Here is a 21,976-nt window from a genome sequence, read left to right as displayed (position 1 = left end):
AGCCCAGGGACACAGGCATGCAGGCTTCGCCCCAGCCTATCACTCCCCTCCCAACTCACCCCAACCCTGCCATGGGCAGGGCCTCCCCTGTGTGGCCCTCACATCCTGGTGAACTCCTCTTGTCTAATCTCATGTGGACACCAAGAAACTTATATTTTCAACACCCCTCGGAACCTCACCCACATCCCATGTCTCCTGAGTCTCACAGCCACTTCCAAAGGGGAGCTCCTCAGCTCCTGGCCACACCCTGCTCTACGTCTCCCCGTCTTTGTTACTGGCAGCCACAGTCCTCCAGATGCTCTGGCCAAAACCCTAGAGGGCCCCTTTTGTTCCCTCTTTATCACACACCTGTGTCTGTTCCTCCAGCAAATACTCGGGGCTCTACTTCAAATTTCATTTTTTTTGTTTTTTTTCAAAGAGACAGGTTCTCGCTCTGTTCCCCATGCTGGAGTGCAGTGGTGTGATCATGGCTCACTGTAGCCTCACACTCCTGGACCCAAGCAATTCTCCCACTTTGGCCACCCAAGAAGCTAGGACTACAGGTGCACAGTGCCACCATGCCTGGCTTTTTTTTTTTTTTAAGACTGAGTCTCACTCTATCACCCAGAATGGAGTGCAGTGGCGTGATATCAGCTCACTGCAACATGTGCCTCCCGGGTTCAAGCGATTCTCCTGCCTCAGCCTCCCAGGTAGCTGGGATTACAGGCGTGAGCCACCATGCCCGGATAATTTTGCATTTTTAGTAGAGACAGGGTTTCACCACATTGGACAGGCTGGTCTTGAATTCCTGACCTCAGGTGATCCACTGCCTTGGCCTCCCAAAATGCTGGGATTACAGGCATGAGCACCCGGCCTTTTAAAAAATGTTTATTAGAGACAAGGTCTCACTGTGTTGCCCAGGCTGGTCTCAAACTCCTGGGCTGAAGTGATCCTCCTACCTCGGCCTACCAAAGTGCTGGGATTACAGGTGTGAACCACCACACTCAGTTCCAGGCTCTACTTCAATCAAGAGAACCCAAATCTGACACCAAGCCTGAATCTGAGGGGGCACAGCTGCCTTGTCAACAGTCTCTTTACTCCCACCCTCAGGCCCTGGTCTGTTCACTCTGTCACTCAGCTTAACTTTAGTGCCAGATTTAGGGCAACCCAGGAGCCTGTTTCATGCCCTCGTGCAAATCAGAAAAAAGGGGCCCATCCTCAGACCCTTGTTGCCATCTGCTGAAAAATGGTCAGAGTAAACATCCGTTTCTACACTATGATATACATGCGTCCTTTGGCGTGATGTTATTGTGCAGTGCACAACATACTCAACCTTAAAAGGCCGCCCTGTGAATGATCTCCGAGTCCACAAAATAAATACAGCTGCAACTATTATCCTTGCAGAGTGAGTGCCCCACCCAGGACCCCACAATGAACCCAAACCTTGTCCCTTCCCAGCTCACCTCGAAGTAGGTGAAAGTGATCTGGGTACAGGAGCTTGAAGCCGAAAAGGGTGAGGATCACTTCTACAGAGAAGGAGCCTCGGTCCACAAAGTCACCATTAAATATCTGTCCTGCTAAGGAAAACATGGCAAGCGTGGAGGGGAAGGGGTGGGGTGGGGGGTGGTGGCAGAAGATGGGCCAGATGGGTTGCTCCTGCCTGGTCTCAAGGCTCCTGTCAGCACCTCCCAATCAGTGAGGACTTGGCAGGGTGCAAGGGGTCTGGGTTTCTAACCCTTTCCTCACTGTGGCTCCAGCCAGAGCTTGGTCGCTGAGCCTCAGTAGTATGGCACTGAGGACCCTGCCTCCTGTCTCCCAGGAAAGCCAGTGGTGGGGAGGTGCGGGGACCAGTCAGTCCACCTGCTTCAGCTCTCCTCAGACAAGCCTGAGCCACAGGGGAGATGGGACACAGACCCTCCCACCATTCACCAAGCAAATACCATAATATGTAGAGATACTTACACAGCATCGAGCGTGGGCCAGGCCCTGTTCTTAGCCTGTCCTCTCAGGAACTGTTGAGTAACAGGGTTGCACATATTATCACCCCCCTTTGCAAGTGGGGATACTGTGACACTAAGCAGTGAAGTAACCTGCTTCGCTCACACAGCTGGGAAGTGGCAAAGCCAGGATGGAACCCAGGTGTGGCCAGTGCCAGGTGCCATTCAAATGCGATCCTGAGGCAGACGAAGACAAGCCAGGGCCCAGAGAGACTGAGCTACCAGCTCAGGTCCTACAGCCGCTGGGTGCTGGCCCAGGCCTGTCCCAGCCTGGAGTCTGGGGTGCGTGGCCAGCCTGCAGCTCCACCCACACCTTGGCGCCCCAGCATGGCCAGGCCTCTCCTTTCCAAGGTCACGTCTTTTCCCTGGCAGGGGCTCCTCCCCCTCTGCAGATCTGAGGCTGGGGCTGCGGGTGGAGGTGGGGAAAGGGTGGCTCTGCTGAGAAGGATACATAGGGATTGGTCTCCGAGGGTAAACCGTTGAGCTCGAATATGTTGAGGAGGTCATAGAACTGGCCATGGGTGTCCCCGCACACTGTAATCTTCTCTGTCTGAAAGAAAAGAGGCCACCGGAGAGGGAGGGGCCCAGAGAGAGACGTGGGGAGGGGGCAGAGGTGAGGGGAAGGGTAAGAGTTCACAGTAGACCGAGAAGAATCATGCAAGAGACACAAGCAGGGGACACAAACGAAGAGGGTGGGACAGAGACCAAGAGGCCAGCAGAGAAATGGGATATTCAGGAGGAAAGGCACAGGGGTGGGGGTGTGAGGGAGACAGGGAGGTGGATCCGTGAGTTCCTGAGCTCTGTGGCCCCTCCCCAGCCAGAGAGCCCACCCCCGCTGGCCCTCCCCCCACTGCCCCACAACGCGCACCTCTTTGAGTGTGGTTTCCACGAGCGTGCTCAGCTTGGAGAGGACCTCTTTGACCTGTACCAGAATCTGGAAGGCAGGGCAGACTCAGTGGGACCGGCTGCAGGGGCTGCTACCCAACCCAGCCCCAAGAGCCTGGACTGCCCAGGAGACGCTGCTGGGCTGAGGGCGAGGGAGAAGCAGGGAGAGAAGAAAAAGGGCAGGGGAGGCCTGGGGGAGCGGGGGCAGGTGAGGCCAGAGGCAGCCGCAGGCTTCTGTGGACTGTGCAGTGCTGAAGCATTGCGATTGTTTCATGTGAAACCTGGTTCTTGAATTATCTGAAAACACTCAGCATCATGTGGAGATACATGCATGAATCCAGATCGTAGAACATTTTATAAAAGAACTGGCCTGGACACAGCTCAATGTCACGGTCATAAAAGAGTCTCCCAAAAAAGAAGTGAGACTTTCCAGGTTTTTAAAAAGAGGTAAAAAGGCAGGTCATAGGCAACACTGGTGCTTTCAATGGACCCTGAATTTTTAAAAAGCAGCTACAAAGGATGTTTTAGGGAAAGCTGGGGAGAATTAATATATTAACAGATGTCTAGAAATGCAGATGATTTATTTTTCACAGACTGGAGATGACCTTGACAATGACATGCCTATCTGTCAATGTTTCCAGATTTTCCGGATGGCCTGTGGACTGTCTACCTTAATGTTTTCGCATCAATGATGAATTTCTAAGGTAGGACAATTCAACTGTGGTCATACAAGAGGACGTCTTTGTTTTTGGGAGATCCAGGTTATTATGACTGCAAGTTACTCTCAAATGGGTTAGGGGAAAAAAAAAGTATACACATACAAATGCATATATAAGCAGACAGACACATTAAGTCAACGCATTAAAATGTTCACAAGTGGTGAAAGTGGGTGAAGGGTGGATAGATGTTAACTGTACTGTTCTTTCAGCTCTCTGTAGGTTTGACAGTTTCCAAAATAAGCTGGGGAAAAGGTGTTAAGAAAATGCAGGAGGCACCCACTTCCAGTCAGAAGGCAGAAAAGCTACAAAAGACTGTCTCGCCCTAAAGATGAAAAGAAGCCAAGCAAGCAACAAAATCAAACTGAAAGCCATCTGAGGGCTGGCAATGCAAAGGGACCTAAATTAATCAAAATGCAGACAGGACGAGCCTTTCCTTGGGGAAGGAGCCCACAGCTTTCATCCTGGTGCTTGGCAGGAGGGCAGGATGCCCCGGGGCTGCGCGTGAGGGGAAATGAGTGGAAGTTCATGACCATGTGGGGGCTGGCGTGACAGATGAGGACTCCAGGGAGCCCCAGCACAGCCCGCCTCTGCCCCCGCCAACTCCCTCACACGGGCTTCATGGAAGGTTGGGCGCGAGGAAGTGAGGTGGAGAGAAACCTCCTGAGGTACAGAAGAGGGGTGAGACTGGAGAGCAGCGAACACCCCAGCGGCCCCACAGTAGTCTGACGGCAGGGCTGAATACCTGAGGTCTCCCACAGTTCCAAAAGCTGGCGACTTTAAAACATAAAGACATCCCTGGAATTCTGCCAGGGCTAAGATCCCAAGGTCTGCTGAAGGGAAACTCCTAATTCTACTCTGAACACATTTAAAGCCAGTGGTAAAGAAACTCCAACAAAAGTTGCCCCTAAACTACAGATGAGGTTCACACAGCCCCTCCCTCTTGCGGCTCAACAGAAGAAATGTGTGCCGTTTTCTTATTTGTTTATTTGTTTTAAGACAGGGTCTCACTCTGTCACCCAGGCTGGAGTGCAGTAGCTCGATCACAGTTCACTGCAGCCTCAACCTCCCAGGCTCAGATGATCCTCCCCCCTCAGCCTCCAAGTAGCCAGGACTAGAGGTGCCAACCACCATGCCTGGCTAATTTTTGTATTTTTTTTTTTTTTTTTTTTTTTTGCAGAGATGGGGTTTCTCCAAGTTGCCCAGGCTGGTCTTGAATTCCTGGGCTCAAGCGATCTGCATGCCTCGGCCTCCCAAAGTGCTAGGATTACAGGCCTAAGCCACCGTGCCCAGCTTAGGTGTGCCATTTTCTGAGGAAAATCTTTATTTACTTCAGTCTCTAATGTTCTTTTATACAAAATGCCTGGCATACAATAAAATTATAAGATACATGATGAACTGGTAACAGAGCAGACTCAGAGATGAACCAGATGATGAAACTACCAGAGACTTTAATTAAGATAACCATGGTAAATGTGTGAAAGGACTTGGTGGAAAAGGTGGACAATATGCATGAACACATGAGACACAGAGAAGAAAAGTCTATTAAAAAAAACACAACTAAATGAAAATGCCACCAATAAAAAATACAATATAAGAAATAAATAATTCATTTGTTGGGCTTCACAGCAGTTACGAAGAATCAGTGAACATAAGGACGACTGAAGTCACCCAAACTGAAATACACAGAGGAAAAATCGTGAAAAGAATTTAAAAATTCAACTCATTAAAATCTAAGGAATCGTATCAAATGGTCTAAAAAGCATGTTATTAGCTTTCCAGATGGAGGAGAGCAGAAATGGGAAGAAACATAAGAAGAGATAATGGCTAAGAACTTTCCAAAACTAATGAAAGATATTAACCCACAGATCAAAAAGGCTCAGTGAATATAGGATAGATGCAAAAAAAAGCACATCAAAGCCCATCATAGTCAAACTACTAAAGACCAAAGATAAAACCTTAAAACCAGTGAAGAAAAAAACAGACTATAAGGAACAAAGATATGAATGATTGCTGAGTTCTCACAGAAACAATGGAGGTCCAAAGGCAATGGAAAAACACACACACACACACACACATTTAAAGCACTGAAAGAAACAATGTCAACCTAGAATTCTACATCCAGCAAAGATACCCCTAAAAATGAAGACAAAACAAAAACATTTTCAGGAAGACCAAAGCTGAGAGAATTAGTCTACAGCAGATGTACACTGTAAGAAGCGCTAAAAGTACTCAGGCAGGAGGGCATGACAGCAGATAGAAACCCACATATGGAAGAAGAAGCAAGGAGCAGGAGAAGGGGTACATACACAAGACATTTTCCGTGTATTCATACATATGTCTCTTTAGAAGACTAGCGTCTATTTAAGGAAATGACAACAATGTATTTACAGCAGATGCATAAGCATGACAAGAGCACAAAGGCTGGGAGAAAATAAAAGGAATCACCATATTGTAAGATTCTTTTTTTTTTCTTTTGAGATGGAGTCTTGCTCTGTTGCCCAGGCTGGAGTGCAGTGGCACGATCTTGGCTCACGGCAACCTCCGCCTCCTAGGTTCAAGTGATTCTCCTGCCTCAGCCTTCTGAGCAGCTGGGATTAAAAGTGTACGCCACCACGCCTGACTAATTTTTGTATTTTTAGTAGAGACAGGGTTGTAGACATGGGGTTTCTGCCATGTTGGCCAGGCTGGTCTGGAACTCCTGACCCCAAGTGATTTATCTGCCTCGGCCCCCATAACTGCTGGGATTATAGGCATGAGCCACTGCCTCAGGCCGTAAGATTCTTATATTGTCCATTAAGTATCATATTATTATTTGAAAGTAGAATAGGACGAGTTAAAGTTACACACTGTAATCTCTGGAGCAGCCTTTTTCATCCAGGGTTCTGGGAAACGATTACGCCTCACAAAAAATATTTCCAGTGATACCTGCTCAGTTCTCCCAAGGAGAGCACACAGATTCACAGGAGAGAAGTTAATTCACTGTGGATACAATGGATGCCTAAGGGAGTTAGGGCTTAATTCTCTCAATAGAGCCTCAGCTGAGAAGGGCTGCTCTGTGTCATCATGTGTTTATTAGTTGAGAAAGTGATAGCTTAGGTGTGTAAACCTAAAAGATAAAAAGTGAGATAAAACCTAAAAGATAAAAAGTGAGATAAAAGATAAAAACCACTGAACACTCCACCCCTCGCCACACACATTCAAAAGTATAACAAAAATTTCAATAAAACAGATAAAATGAAATGCTAAAATATTCCTGATTCACACAAAAGAAAGTCAAAGAAGGAGAAATGGGAAAAACAAAAACAAAAACAAATGGGACATATAGAAGAGAGATATCTAGACTGAAATATCTAGATTGAAATGCAATCATATGACTGCTGATAGTTAAATATAAATGAACTAAGCACTACAATTAAAAGGTAAAGACTGGCCGGGAATGGTGGCTCACACCTGTAATCCCAGCAATTTAGGAGGCCGAGGTGGGTGGATTATCTGAGGTCAGGAGTTTGAGACCAACCTGACCAACATGGTGAAACCCTGTCTCTATTAAAAATACAAAAATTAGGCCAGGCATGGTGGCTCATGCCTGTAATTCCAGCATTTTGGGAGGCTGAGGCGGGTGGATCATGAGGTCAAGAGATCAAGACCATCCTGGCCAACGTGGTACAACCCCATCTCTACTAAAAATACAGAAGTTAGCTGGGTGTGGTGGCACACACCTGTAGTCCCAGCTACTTGGGAGGCTGAGGCAGGAGAATGGTGTGAACCCGGGAGGCAGAGGTTGCAGTGAGCTGAGATCCTGCCATTGCACTGCAACCTGGGCAACAAGAGCGAAATTCTATCTCAAAAAAAAAAAAAAGTAAGATTGTCCAACTGGATAAAAAGGCAAGACCCAAGTATATGCTGTTTATAAGAAAAACATTTTAAACATAAAGATACCAATGGGTTAAATACAAAAGGGTAGAAAAGTTATAGTATGCAAATATTAAGTGTAAAAATCTGGTTTAATGGATTTCAAGACAAAAAGTACCAAAGTCACTTCATCATAATGAGTCAATTCATCAAGAAAGCATAACAATCCCAATTGTGTACCTAATAAAAATTTCAAAATACAGGAAGTAAAAACTGAGAATTATAGGGACAAATAGGCAAATCCACAAGTACAATCAGAACTCTTAACAGCCCCCTCCCAATAAATGATTGAGCAATTAGAAAAAAATAGGCTAGAAAAGATTTTTAACAGCAGTCTCAACCATCTTGAACTAATTGACATTTATAGAGCCCTATGACTAATGACTGCAAAATACACACTATTTTCCAGTACATACTGCATGCGTGCCAAGACAGAACTAAAAATAGTCCCAATGGAATCATCCAGAGTGTGTTGTCTGACCAAATTAGAAATCAGTAACAGTAACATCTAGAAGTCCCCAAATATTTGGGAGTTAAACAATACCTATGGACAAAATCAGAAACCATAAAGACAATTAGAAAAAAATTCTAAGTCAATGATAACGAAAATATTACATATCAAAATTCATGGGACGCAGCTAATGCACTGCCTGGAAGGAAATTTAGTTTTAAGTGCTTTGCTTAGAAGAAAACAGGTAAAATTAACAGCACTAAAGTTCATCTTCAGAAGCCAGAAGAAAGCAAATTAAGCCTCAAGCATGCATACAGAATAATGAATGAAAAAATCAATGAAACAAAAAAGACAATCAATAGAGAAATTCAACATGAACAATGAAACCATGTTCACAAAAAGACCTGTCCAAGAAAGTCCATAGCGGCTTATACTTATAAAAGCTACAAAGTAGAAATAACCCAAATGTCTCTCAAAAGACTGCATAAACAAATCATGGGCTGTTCAGACAACGGAGGACTTGAGCTACTGATGCACACAACATCCATGTATGATTCCCACCGTGTCACATGAAAGAAGAGACACTAACTGTTCTAAGTCCATTTGACATTGACATGAAATTCAAAACCAGGCAGAATTAATTTACAGTGGTGAAAACTCAGATCGGTGGTTGTCCCTGGGACGGGAGTGAGGGCTGACTAGAAAGGGGTCAAAGGGAGCTTTCTGGTTGATGGAAGTGTTCTGTAACTTGTTTGGGCAGTGGGCACATAAAACTATAAAAACTCATGTAACTGGACACTTAAGATTTGTGTATTTTATTGTGCGTTAATTATACTTCAATTAAAAACAACCAGGAATGTGGACATTCCTCCTCCTCTCTTACCTTTAACAACGCCATCATCAACAGCTAACCCATACAGAGCACTAACCAAGTGCTAGGCACTATTTGAAGCAATGATGTGGATTACACACAGTTACTCCTTACCACAGCCCTTAGTGGAGACAATATGATTATCTCCACTGTACAGGGGAGGAAATCAAAGTACAGAGAAGTGAAGCCATCTGCCCACAGGCACACAGCTAGTATGTGGGAAGGCAGAGATTTGAACCCAGGCTGCCTGGCTCTCTAGGATCTATCAAGTGGCAGCTTCCCACATGGCCTGCACACTCTGTAAGAGTCACCTGCCTGTCAACCTGACTCACAAGAAGTCCCGCATCGTCACAACCAACCCAGGAGGTGGTGGATCTCGGCAGATCCTCAAAATTATGGTAAGGTCCCTGAGAGGTCAGGGCAGGGGGCCTTGTCCAGATGGGATACCAGAGCCTGAGTCTCACTCAACCAGTTAACACCCTGTGGCCAGCTGCCCTCCTGGGTTGGAGCGGGGGGTGGTCTCAGGACTAGGAGCCACCATCAGGTCCCAAACAGCCTGCAACAACCAGCAGCCACAGCTGCCCAAGAGCCTGGGATGAGAACTCCAAGCAACAGACTCCGCTGCTTCTTCACCTTTCACCCTGACCTCTCTGGCTCTTTGTCCCTGCATCTGTCAAACGGCACTGCCTGCCACCGCCCCAAGCTGCTGTGGGATGAGATGAGATTCTGTGGGAAGTCCTCGGCACAGTGTCTGGCACACGACTCAGTGTTGGCTGTCGTGGCCGCCCTCCTCCTGTCGTTTTGCTCAGTGCCCACGGCTGGCAGCACTGTGATGCCATCCAAGGGTTCCTGGGTGCCCGGTACCTGACAGGTGCATTACCTGGTAGGCGCATTTCCGGTGCAATTTTTTCTGGTCCTTGTACCACTGCATGAGCTCCTTCATGAAAGTGATTGTCACTTTGCCATCCTCAAGCTTGGGTCCGCTGTACTCATCCTCAATGGCTGGGGTGTGAACGAGGGGGTACACGAGAGTCAGTGACCACAGCCACTGTGAGTGGGGAAGAGGTCTCGCTCCCAGGGATGGGGCAAACCTGGCTCTGGACACACAGGTCTAGAGAGGGACGGAGCAAGTGAAGAGTCCCCTCCTGGGTCAGGTCTGGCCCAGAGGCCTCTTCCTGACCTCCCTCTCTTCCTTCACCCACCCCCTTTTACCCTATTCAGTTTTATGGCACTTAGCACTACTCATTTCGTGACTTGTTCATCATCTTATCTCCCTCCTAGAATATCAGCTCCATGAGGACAGGGAGGGCTTTGTTCATAGCTGTACCCCCAGTGCCTAGCACATAGGAGATGCTCAATAATCATCTGTGGGATGATCCAGAACAATCACTTGGATCTTCTCAGCACCTCGAGGTGAATCAGACACAGCCTGTGGGGCCTGTGCTACTACCCGGAGGGAGGGCCCGTGAGCTGGCAGTGGGTCCGCGGCTCCCCAGTCTCGCTCATTGGGAAGCGTGAGGCCCAGCTTTGGGCTGTGGATGAAGTGCCCTGGAACACAGGCAGAGGAGCGACAGACAGCAGGCTGGGGACAGAACAAGGGGCCACCCCTGAGCCCAACCCCACCCCCAGGGAATGAAGAGGGCCCGTGTGGAATGTTCTGGGCTGGAGCATGGGGCGCCCGGGCCCGACTCACTCATGCTCTCGATGTCCAGCGAGTCTACCACGGAGCGCTTGTGCTCGTCGCCTGCGATGGCCCGCTCAAAGGCCTTCTGCTTCACAATCTTGTTGCACTCCTGGTATTTCATTTTGGCGTCCTTGTCGTGGGGCTTCACCTTGACCACCTGGTGGGGAGGGAAGGGGTGTGCACGCTGAGGCTGAGGTGGGGGTACAGTGGCTGCCCCCAGGCTGCCCAGCCCTGGGTTCCATGAACACGGAAGTCAGACCGCCTGGGCGCCAGGTGCTGACGGTGCAACCCTGGACTTGTTTAACCTCTGAGCCTTGGTTTCTGCACCCCAAAACTGGGCACAGCAAAGCTGCCCGCACGGGCGCACTTCATCAATCTTAGCCAAGAGTGCGCTAAAATCAAACAACTGCCTGTCTGAGGGTTATGGGCTCAGCTTTGGGTGCCCTGTGAGAATCCCTGTGGGGGGAGCGGCGTCCCAAGCACACGTCCTGATGCTACTATCGTGACTACCAAGGCGGCAGGAGCATGAGAGGAAGGGCCTGGCCGGGTCTACAGTCACAGGAACAGCCCAGACTCACGCAAAGGGCCAATGACTTGCTGGACGACATCGGCTCCCCAAGCCCAGGTGACCTCATCTCTAACAGGGAGGTGATACAGGGCTCCCCCGCCAGGGCTGTGGGAAGGAATAAGTAACACACAAGGCCTGGCAAGCAGCAGGGGCAGGCGGGCAGCAGCACTGAGTGCTGTTACTTCCTTCGCTCACCCTGTGGGGAGGCCTGGGACAAAGGATTTCCCTGTTTTGTCCACTGAAGAGAGGAACTGAGGGTCACAGATCCCGGACACTGGGTTCAAATCCCAGCTCTGCAGGTCATGAGTTGGGTGACCTCAGGCAGGTGAGTCTGCCTCTGTGGCTCAGTTTCCCTCTGAGGTGGGACTGAGAACCGTATCTCCCTCAGAAGGCCACTGTGAGAGCTGCACGGGTGAATGCTTGTGAACCCTGCACAGTGGTGCCAGGTGAAAGGAAACTCCACGTGGGCGCCCACTGCTCTTCACGGTCCCCGTTCTGGGGCTGCTGCGCTGATGACTAGATCAGACGACAGGCGTGGGGCGTGCGGCTTTGGGACAGAGCAAGTTCCCAGTGAAGGGAGCCCTGTCCCCTCCCCTCTCCCCATCTTATTTACTCCGATTCCTGCAAACTCGGATCTTCTAACCTGAAAAGCAGACTGGATTTGGGAGCTGGATTCGGATCCTGGCTCTGCTACTTACTTGCAGACTTTGGGCAAGTGACTTCACCTCTCTGAGTCTCAGTTTAGTCATGTAGACCCTGTCTGACCTGCCCACCAGCCTTAGCCTCCCCAGGAGCGGACCCCTACAGCTCCTGTGCCAGAGGACAGACTGGGAGGCCCCAGGGCCGGCCCTCAAGGAGCAGGGGTGGCCTCTGGTGGAAAGCCTGGCCGCGTGAGTCAAAAACCTCCACAGAGACACCCACTGACCCCTGCAGGCTGGTGTGACAGAGGTGAGGGTGAGGTTCATCCACGCTGGGAACAGGTGTGCATGTCAAGCGGGGTGAGAAGAGCCCACGCCCAGCAGGCCACGGCCTCCTCCCTGTCTCGGCAGGCCCAGGGCACCCTGCCAGGCAGCTCCACCTGGGCTGTGGGTGGGTGTAAGGCAGGGGAGGACAGCACCAGGCAGCCCCTAGCATCCTTCCCAATGGGGAGTGGTTATGTGTGCACACCCGGCTGGTGTGCAAATCAGCATGTGGCCTGGCCCATGCAGCTCCTCCCACCCCTCTATACCTCCCAGCCAGACCACTCATGTCCCCAGCGTGCTGGCTCCGGGCCTTTGTGCAGGCTGCCTCTGCCCAGAGCACTTCATTCGCACCTCCACCTCCTCCTCCAGGTCTCAACCCCACTGTCCCCTCCTCTAGGAAGTCCCAGAGGCTGGGTCAGGCACCCTCTCTGGGCTCCTAAAGGCCCCTGGGCTCCCTTGTTCCAGCCATGAGCCCTGCTGGGAACCCGTCTGTCCACCGCACTGGAAGGGGGCCCTGTGAGGGCAGGGCTGAGGCTCAGAAATAGCTGTGCTTGCAGCAGTGAATGAATTTCCCTTCCCTTCTTTCTCCAAACAAATGAATGAGTGACTGAGCATTTCCTCCCCGCCAGTCTCCTATTCTCCCGGGATGGGCGGGCTGGGAAGGAAGATGAAGGCAAACAATGACAGTGCAGGCAGGAGAAAGGGAGGGGACTAGCAACAGAGGCAGCGGAAGCAGTAATAATACACAGCCCCCTTCTGGAGTACTGACTATGCGCCTCATACCCTGTGAGCAATTCACTTGCTCATTTGTCCTCCCTGCACCTCTACATGGCAGTGTTTTCACAATCCTCATCGGACAGACAGAAAACCAAGGCCCGGGGAGGTGAAGGTGCCCACCCAGAAGCCAGGATTCCCTTCTCTCCCAGGCTAACCTGCGCCCAAGTCCAGGCTCCTGATTTCCACCATGCACGCTGGGAGGGGCTCCCCTTCTGCCACCTCCCCTCTCTGCTTAGGCCGCTCGTCCCCAGGGCACACTGCACGCCCTCCAGGGAGGCAGCGTGGGGCAGTGGTTATGAGCGCGGGCTCTGGGACTACGCCTCCTGGGTCTGAATCCAAGTCTGCCAGGGCAGGCGGCCTCACGTCTCAAGCCTCCCTCAGTTTCTAGAAAGTAGGGGTGGTGCCAGCACCCCCTGGAGGGCTGTCGTGAGAACTTAATGCCAGGCGGCAGCAGGCAAGTGCTCATCCCAAGGCCCGCTGCTACTGCAGCTGCTGCGACGTGCGAGGTCTAGCTGGACAGTGCAGATGCCCCGCTGGGCTTCTGCCCCTAGGGAAGCTCATTCACTCTGGACCGGAGGGGACTCAGCTCCCGAAGGCCCACGGGGTCAGAACTTCACACGGAACTGTTCTTTTCTAAAGAACTGGCATTTGGAGTGTATCAAGGTCAGTATTCTGACTGTGATATGCATGTAGTTATGCCAGATATACCTTTAGGGAAAACTGGGATTTCTACATTACTTCTTACAACTGCATGTGAATCCACAGTGCTAAGTAAATAAGTTGTTTCTAAAAGCATTACCTTCAGTGGCGAATACTCATGGGTAATGATGTCTGGAGCTGGTGAAATGGTAACACGGGTTTACAATCCCCGAAGCAGCCCTGGGGGCTGCCTGTATTTGGGGATTGGGAATGTTTTTGGATTTTAGTAAAGTGATTTGGTGGATGGCTGGGTGCGGTGGCTCATGCCTATAATCCCAGCACTGTGGGAGGCTGAGGTGGGAGGATCACTTGAGCTCAGGAGTTCAAGACCAGCCTGGACTACATAGTGAGTCCTGTCTCTAGAAAAAAATACAAAAAAAAAAAAAACAACTTAGCCAGGTGTGGTGGTGCATGCCTGTAGTCCCAGCTACTTTGGGGGGCAGAGGCGGAAAGATTGCGTGAGCCCAGGTAAGGCCGCAGTGAGTCATGATTGTGCCATCGCACTCCAGCCTGGGTAACACAGTGAGATTCTGTCTCAAAAAAAACCCAAAACAAAACAAAACAAAACAAAACAAACCCCACGATTTGGTGTACATGCTCTATCACAGGACACCCCCAGCAGGTCCAGGGCAGTACCTAGCAATCACACGCACACACACAGCCATTTCTGCAGCAAAACCTCCAGACATGCCACTGGAGAGTAATCAAGACCACCAGCAGCTTCTTAGTAGTTCAGGTCAGGTTTTGCCACCGAATGAGTTGCCCAAACTTAGCAGAACTGTTCTTCAGAACTGCTTGGGTTTTAAAACTGAGGGTGAGGGATGATAGAGCAGCATCAAGATCCCACGTGGAGCGGACCCACAGTACAAAGTGTAACAGGGCATTCTGAGTATCTCCAACATGCAGACAATGAGCTGCAGCCCAGGCGGGAGCCGTGCCCACCTGAGGCATGCAGGCAGCTGGGGGAAGTCAGGTTTCCAGGGCAGGAAATGCCACTGCCCAGTGACAGCTTGAAGCCTGACATGAGGGTTTTCACCCTATGGGGTTAGTTTCTGGTGAATGAGTCTGGCAAGTTACACCCAGCATTCTCTGGATAATAAGTCAGAGGCGAGAGCACCAGGGTACACTGCCTGAACTAAGGGTGAGTGTTGTGCCGAGAAACTCGGACCTGCTGCGCATGCCCTGCTTACGGCCTGACTCTGGGACAGAGCTGCCACCTCCTGGCTGTGCAACCTCAGTGGAGGGAACTACCCTCTGGGCCTTGGTTTCCTCACCTATAAACCAGGGATAAAGAAAGTCTCCATTGTGCAGGATAGCTGTGAAGATGAAATGAGTTATTACTGCATGAAGGTCACGACCTGGGCCATGGCGAGTGCTGGATTAAACAGTGGTTGTGACGATTCCTGTTACTTTCACAGATCCATGCTGCAGGTGTACAGGCACCAGTATTCGCTTGCAAGGCAACACGCATTTCTAACTGACTGTGCTGGACTCTGCTGTAAGGAACCCAAAGCCACAGAACAAAAACCAGGAGATCCCAGGAAGGGCTAGGGAGTGCAGAAGGAGTCCCCAGATCTGGCCTAGGTCTGCACCCAAGTTCCAAGCATAGACAGGAAAGAACAACAGAGGTGTGTCTTCTGGAAAAGGACCCAATGAGGGGCAGATCCATCATGCGAGTCAGGGTTCTCCAGAGAGACAGAACCAGTAAGAGAGAGACACACACACAGGCCGGGCGCGGTGGCTCACGCCTGTAATCCCAGCACTTTGGGAGGCCGAGGCGGGTGGATCATGAGGTCAGGAGATCGAGACCATCCTGGTTAACTCGGTGAAACCCCATCTCTACTAAAAAAAAAAAAAATTAGCCGGGTGTGGTGGCGGGCACCTGTAGTCTCCACTACTCGGGAGGCTCAGGCAGAAGAATGGCGTGAACCCGGGAGGCGGAGCTTGCAGTGAGCTGAGATCGCGCCACTGCACTCCAGTCTGGGCGACAGAGTGAGAGACACATATACAGTCATGAGCTGTATAATGACGTTTCAGTCAACAGTGGCCCGCATATACAAGTGTGGTCCCAGAAAATAAACATGATGAAATAGTCCTACTGCCTAGTGACAGCGCAGCCATAGGAGTGTCTTAGCGCAACGCCATGAATCACACAAATCCATGATGAAAACAGAAGCCAAGCAAACCACCATGGACATTTTTCTGAAAACAATACCAGCTTCTCAAGGGCCTCACACAGGTCCTTCAGGGCTATCCAGAAGGCACTGTCACCCTAGATGACAGCTCCACATGTATGACAGCCCCAGAGGACCTTCCAGTGGGACGGGGTGTGGAGACGGGAGACAGCGATATTGATCTCTTGACCCTGTGTAGGCCTAGGCTAATGTCTGTGTTCGTGTCTTCGTTTTTAACAAAAAAGTTTAAAAAGCAGAAGAAATTTTTTTTCAGCAGAAAAAAACTTACAGAATAAGGATATAAATATTTCTGTACAGCTGTACATCTGTGTTTTAAGCTAAGTGTTATTACAACAAAGTGAGAAAGTTTTAAAAAATTAAAAAGTTTATAAAGTAAGTTACAGTAAACTAGGTTAATTTATTATTGAAGAACCAAAACTTTTTAAAAATAAATTTTAGTAGAATCTAGTGTACAGTGTTTATGAAGGCTACAGACATCTACAGTACTGTCCTAATCTTACATTCACTCACCACTCACTCACTGACTCACCCAGAGAAATTTCCAGTCCCACAAGCTCTATTCATGGTAAGTGCCCTCAACAGGTGTACTAGATTTTATCTTTTTCTTTCTTTTTTTCTTTTTTTTTTTTTGAGATGGAATCTTGCTCTGTTGCCCAGGCTGGAGTACAATGGCTTGATCTTGGCTCACTGCAACCTCTGCCTCCCAAGTTCAAGCAATTCTCCTGATTCAGCCTCCCAAGTAGCTGGGATTACAGGCGCCCACCACCACGCCTGGTTAATTTTTGTATTTTTAGTAGAGATGGGATTTCACCATGTTGGCCAGGCCGGTCCTAAACTCCTGAACTTATGATCTGCCTGCCTCAGACTCCCAAAGTGCTGGGATTACAGGCATGAGCCACCGTGTCCGGCCTATTTCATCTTTTTTTTTTTTTTTTTTGAGACAGAGTCTCGCTCTGTTGCCCAGGCTGGACTGCAGTGGTGTGATCTCGGCTCACTGCAAGTTCCGCCTCCCAGGTTCATGCCATTCTCCTGCCTCAGCCTCCAGAGTAGCTGGGACTACAGGTGCTCGCCACTACACCCGGCTAATTTTTTGTATTTTTAGTAGAGACAGGGTTTCACCGTGTTAGCCAGGATGGTCTCAATCTCCTGACCTTGTGATCCACCCACCTTGGCCTCCTAAAGTGCTGGGATTACAGGCATGAGCCACCGCACCCAGCCCTATTTTATCCCCTTTCTACGTTCAGATGCACAAATACTTACCGTTGTGCTACAGTTGCTGCAGCACTCAGCACAGTAACATGCTGTACAGGCGTGTAGCCTAGGAGCACTTGGCCATGCCACCTAACCTAGGTGTGTATGTAGTAAGCTGTAACATCCAGGTTTGTGTAAGCACACTCTATGGTGCTCACACAATGAAATCACCTAACAACACATTTCTCAAAAAGTACCTGTTGTTAAGCAATGCATGACTGTACCTATGCATGTGGATATACATGAGAGGGTGTTTATTAGGAGAATTGCCTCACTCCACACTGTCTTACCAATAAGTATAGAGTAGCTGCTTCATGCTCACTAGGTTTAATTAGTAAAATGCCATCAGTGTCGTGGACCAGTGTGATAGCTTGCAGAACGGAAGGGTGATCAATATCTCCATGCAGGAATACTACCCTACCAAAAACAAGAGCAAAATAATGTCTTTTGTAGACTTGGATGGAGTTGGAGGCCATTATTCTACGTGAAATAACTCACTAATGGAAAATCAAATACTGTATGTTCTCACTTGTAAGTGGGAGCTAAGCTATGGGTACGCAAGGCATACAGAGTGGTATAATGGAAACTGGAGACTTAGAAGGGGGAGGGTGGGAGAAGGTGAGGGATAAAAATCTATGTTCTGGGTGCAGTGTACGGTACTCGGGTGATGGGTGCGCTGAAATCTCAGACTTTGCCACTACACAATTCATCCATGTCACTAAAACCACATGTACCCCAAAAGCTATTAAAACAAAAAGATAACAAATTAATAACAATTTTCATAAATAATTTTTTAAAAAGCAAAGATCCCTGTGAGGGAAACTGTGACCCAGGGCTGAAGGACGGATACGTCCCGGAGGCAGGCAGCGAGGGTGTGGCGCTGGCTTTGCCAATTGAAAGCAAACTGCTTCTGGTGGGTCTCACAGACAGGGATGGAGAAAGGACACCTGCCACGTCAGAAGCTGCACGGCAGGTCCAGGAGATGCGTTCACCTGCTCAAGCAATGAAACCGCACGGTACGGCAGCTGCAACTGAGGTCACCACCTGGTGAGCTTACGATAATCCCCTGCCATTCTCCAGGATGCATCTGTCTTCTGCACAGGCCAAACAGGAGAGCAGAGTGGGGATGTGGTAAAGATCTCCACCCCTGCATCTTTCAAGTCTTTGATGGTGGCACTAATCTCTACAATCTCCAGGGATGTGCTGCTGTTTTTGATTTACAATTTTCCTAGGTAGAGGCAGCTCTATGGCTTCCATTTAGCCTTTCCCAACATAAACCCTTACTCCACAGCTTAGGGAACCCACGTGGGGATTTTCCGCCAGCTGCTGAGTACACTTATTCCAATTGTGCAGCTGGAACGGGGGAAGTAACCACAGGAGAGGTCCAGGGACCCACTCAACCCACGAGAGTCGGACCTGAGCTAAAACTCCATTCATCACCAGGCCCCCTATAAGCCCTTATTCTGACTGAGGCGCAACAGTCAGATTATTCTAATGGTGGATTTCCTTCTGTGTTCCTGACAGACATCTTGCCTTCAGCAGCTGAGTGCTGACACTTGGCCCCTGCCTCTCCCGGATCTAACTGTTCCCACTGCATGTAAGTTTTACAACTGACTGCGGTTCCCACCGTAAGGTCCAGCCTGCAGAGAGGGGCAAGCAGGGATGCCGGGGCCCCTCACAAATCTGCTTCTCAAAGTATTGGTAAAAGGTGTGTTCTCTGGACCCTCCAGTGTGGGTGAGTGGGTTTTAAGTGACAAATTCACTCAAGCATTCCAATTTCCCTAAGCCTTTGAATCCCATCCCAAGAGAGACCGGGCATCTCCAGCTCACTCCTGGGGGGCCGCCTTCTGATCCCTGTTTCAGTCAAACTGTCAGCATCTTCTCAAACTCCCCGAGCTGCAACGTTACATGCAGAATCTGGGGAAGAGGGGTTGGGGAAGATGTTGGTGTGACTCTGCAGTTCTAGCCAAGGGAGAAATACGCTGGTACAGGAATTATAAATTTTATTTCTCTCTTTCTTTCCCCTACCTGATGTAGTGGTCCTAGCACCAAGGGTATATACCTATAGTGCTGGAAGCAGGGATAATTCCTAAGAAACCATAACTATGTTTTTAAACCTTCTGTCAGAATTCCCAAGGGCCGGATGGGAGTGGGTTGTGCTTTCACACCATCTGGCGAAACTGGGGCTAACAGTGAATGCGGTTATATAGCCTGGTGGTAAAAATAGCCCACGAGTCCCGCACCTATGTAACTGTACCCTATCCGAATGGAAGTGATCTGAGGGGAGGCATCTGCTAGATTAGTGGGCTGCCTACGACCCAGACCCAGCACAGTGGCCAATTCCAATGTCCCTTCAAAAAGGGTGGGTATGAGAAAGAAAAATTATCTGGTGAGCCCCTTTAAATGATCAGACCCAGAGAGGCACTGGAATAAGACAGCAGTCTCATCCCACTCCTCACTTCAGAGAAGTACTTATCCCCCGAAGCCACGTGCTATGTGGACTCTAGACGGCCACGAACCACAGACACCGTAACTCACACCCTCTAGTTCCACAATGGACGGGCAATTATTAATCAATGTTATTTCTATAAACCAATGATATTTCCTGAAAAACATCTTTTATAATCATCCCTCTTCTCATTTGTCCTTTTTTTGCTTTAAAAGCTCAAGCAGGCCAGGCATGGTGCCTCACACCTGTAATCCTAGCACTTTGGGAGGCCGAGGCAGAAGTCTAGCAGTTTGAGATCAGCCTGGGGAACACAGCAAGACCCCATCTCTATAATAAAGAAAAAAATTCGCCAGGCATGGTGGCATGCAGCTGCAGTACCAGCTACTTGGGAGGCTAAGGTTGGAGGATCACTTGGGCCCAGGAATTTGAGGCTGCAGTGAGCAATGATGGTGCCACTGCACTCCAGCCTGGGTGACAGAGTGAGATTCTGTCTCTAAAACTAAACCAAACACCCTCAAGCCTCTCCCTTGTTCTCCAGTGCTCTTCCCAAGGTAACCTGAAGTGTTTCCAGGGCTGCAATTCTCTCAACCTTGGCCCAAATAGACTCTATGTTAATTCTGCCTCAGTTTCTTCAGTTATGTCAAGGTTTCCTGGCCCTGTGAGCAGGATTCAGAGGTACCCCCTTGCACACTGGGTGCCCCTGGACTCGATGCTCAGTACCAGAACAAACCCACTGTGTTCCTCCAGCTCCACAGGTCTCACTGAGGGCAAAAGGGTGAGTGCTCCTGAATCTGGACCCCTCCTCTTGCCAGGTGAGGTCTAGACTTTATTTGAGTGGTTCTTTCTACCTCTCTTTTTCTAGAAGGAAGGTTTCCATCTTTGTCTACAAACAAGGGACTCTGGTTTCGGGGGAACAAAGGAAACTGCCTTCTCCACCGCTGCTTTACAGCAAGAGGCCCAGGTCATGGCACTGGCATTCTGGCACTGGTGGCTGCACTTCTGGGCTGAAATTACACAGCATGCTTTTTAAATTGCAGCTGCTTCCAACTAAGCTGCATGAGTGTAAGTTTTCTTGCCCCAAAGAGAAGAGAAAATAGACCCCCCTGACCCACTGGATTCTTTAGGCAACCAGAGACTTTGCAGAGGTATGGGGACGTTTTTCCATGCATGATGTGTTGGAGTCTTAAAGGGCCTCCCATTAGGAGAAGACCAGTAAGGACTCTAGCTCAGCCGGAAAAGTATGAATAAGGGACTGGTCACTCTGATACCTGAAGCACTCTGCTGCCACAAGGTGATAAGAGATTCCAAGACACATAAGAACACGATTCACAGGCCGGGCGCGGTGGCTCACGCCTGCAATCCCAGCACTTTGGAGGCCGAGGCGGTCGGATCATGAGGTCAGGAAGTCGAGACCATTGCGGCTAACTCGGTGAAATCCCGTCTCTACTAAAAATACAAAAAAATTAGCCAGGCGTGGTAGCGGGCGCCTGTAGTCCCAGCTACTTGGGAGGCTGAGGCAGGAGAATGGCGTGAACCCGGGAGGCAGAGCTGGCAGTGAGCCGAGATCACACCACTGCACTCCAGCCTGGGTGACACAGCGAGACCCCGTCTCAAAAAAAAAAAAAAAAAAACACGATTCACCGGACACCTGGAAGACTGAAAGCAGCACACCTCAACCCTTGACCCAATATACTGTCCTGGCCTTGGTCACTTTTGAGAAGGAAATTCTAAAATTGTAGGAGGCTGGGTGTGGTGGCTCATGCCTGTAATCCCAGCACTTTGGGAGGCCGAGACAAGTGGATCACTTGAGGTCCGGTGTTTGAAACCAGCCTGGCCAACAACGTGAAACCCCGCCTCTACTCAAAACACAAACATTAGCTGGGTATGGTGGCTCATGCTTGTAATCCCAGAACTTTGGGAGGCCGAGGTGAGTGGATCACTTGAGGTCAGGAGTCTAAAACCAGCCTGGCCAACATCGTGAAACCCCATTTCTACTAAAAACACAAAGAGTAGCTGGGTGTCGTGGCTCACGCCTGTAATCCCAGCTGCTTGGGAGACCAAGGCAGGAGAGTTGCTTGAACCCAGGACGCGGAGGCTGCAGGGAGCTGAGATTGCGCCACCCCAGGCTGGGTGACAGAGCGAGACTCCATCTCAAATAAATAAATAAATAATAAATAAATAAATAAATAAAATTATAGGAAACTGCTCATTGAAACTGAGCTTTGCCTTAAGGGACAGCACCCCTGCCCTGGCCCCAAAACACCAGCTGGATTTATGTCTGATACCTACGGAGCTCCATCCTGCAAATACCTAGGTAAATGGACCCAGTGGCATGAGATACCCCAAAGTGCAACGGCCCAAATGAGGGTCTTTTGAAATTCCTAATGTATTTGTGCACACAATTGGAAAAGGCAGGATTTCGAACCAGACAAATCTAATGGAGACCTACTTCCTGTTTGTCCTGGCTGCAATCTCATAAGAGATTTGAAAGGTACAATTATTATTTCTTTTAGGAAACTCCCCCAGAAAACCCTTTAAATGCTCAAACTGTCTGCTGAACTTTGCTGTAAGATTTAC

General features: G+C 49.5%; 1 protein-coding gene across 1 annotated transcript in view; it reads right to left on the bottom strand.

Annotated features, from left to right (window-relative positions):
- Window positions 1-21,976, bottom strand: part of PPP5C (protein phosphatase 5 catalytic subunit) — a 43,079-nt gene that overhangs the window by 4,703 nt on the left and 16,400 nt on the right. The window contains exons 3-7 of the mRNA XM_033223757.1: window positions 10,508-10,655; window positions 9,695-9,816; window positions 2,845-2,910; window positions 2,428-2,526; window positions 1,443-1,548 (exon numbers count right to left, since the gene is read on the bottom strand). Of these exons, the coding sequence (XP_033079648.1) occupies window positions 1,443-1,548; window positions 2,428-2,526; window positions 2,845-2,910; window positions 9,695-9,816; window positions 10,508-10,655 (541 nt within the window). The remainder of the gene's footprint in view (window positions 1-1,442; window positions 1,549-2,427; window positions 2,527-2,844; window positions 2,911-9,694; window positions 9,817-10,507; window positions 10,656-21,976) is intronic.

Source organism: Trachypithecus francoisi, unplaced genomic scaffold, assembly GCF_009764315.1.
Source record: "Trachypithecus francoisi isolate TF-2019V2 unplaced genomic scaffold, Tfra_2.0 Lachesis_group12, whole genome shotgun sequence".
Lineage (NCBI taxonomy): Eukaryota > Metazoa > Chordata > Mammalia > Primates > Cercopithecidae > Trachypithecus > Trachypithecus francoisi.
This window is presented reverse-complemented; position numbering and strand designations above follow the sequence as displayed.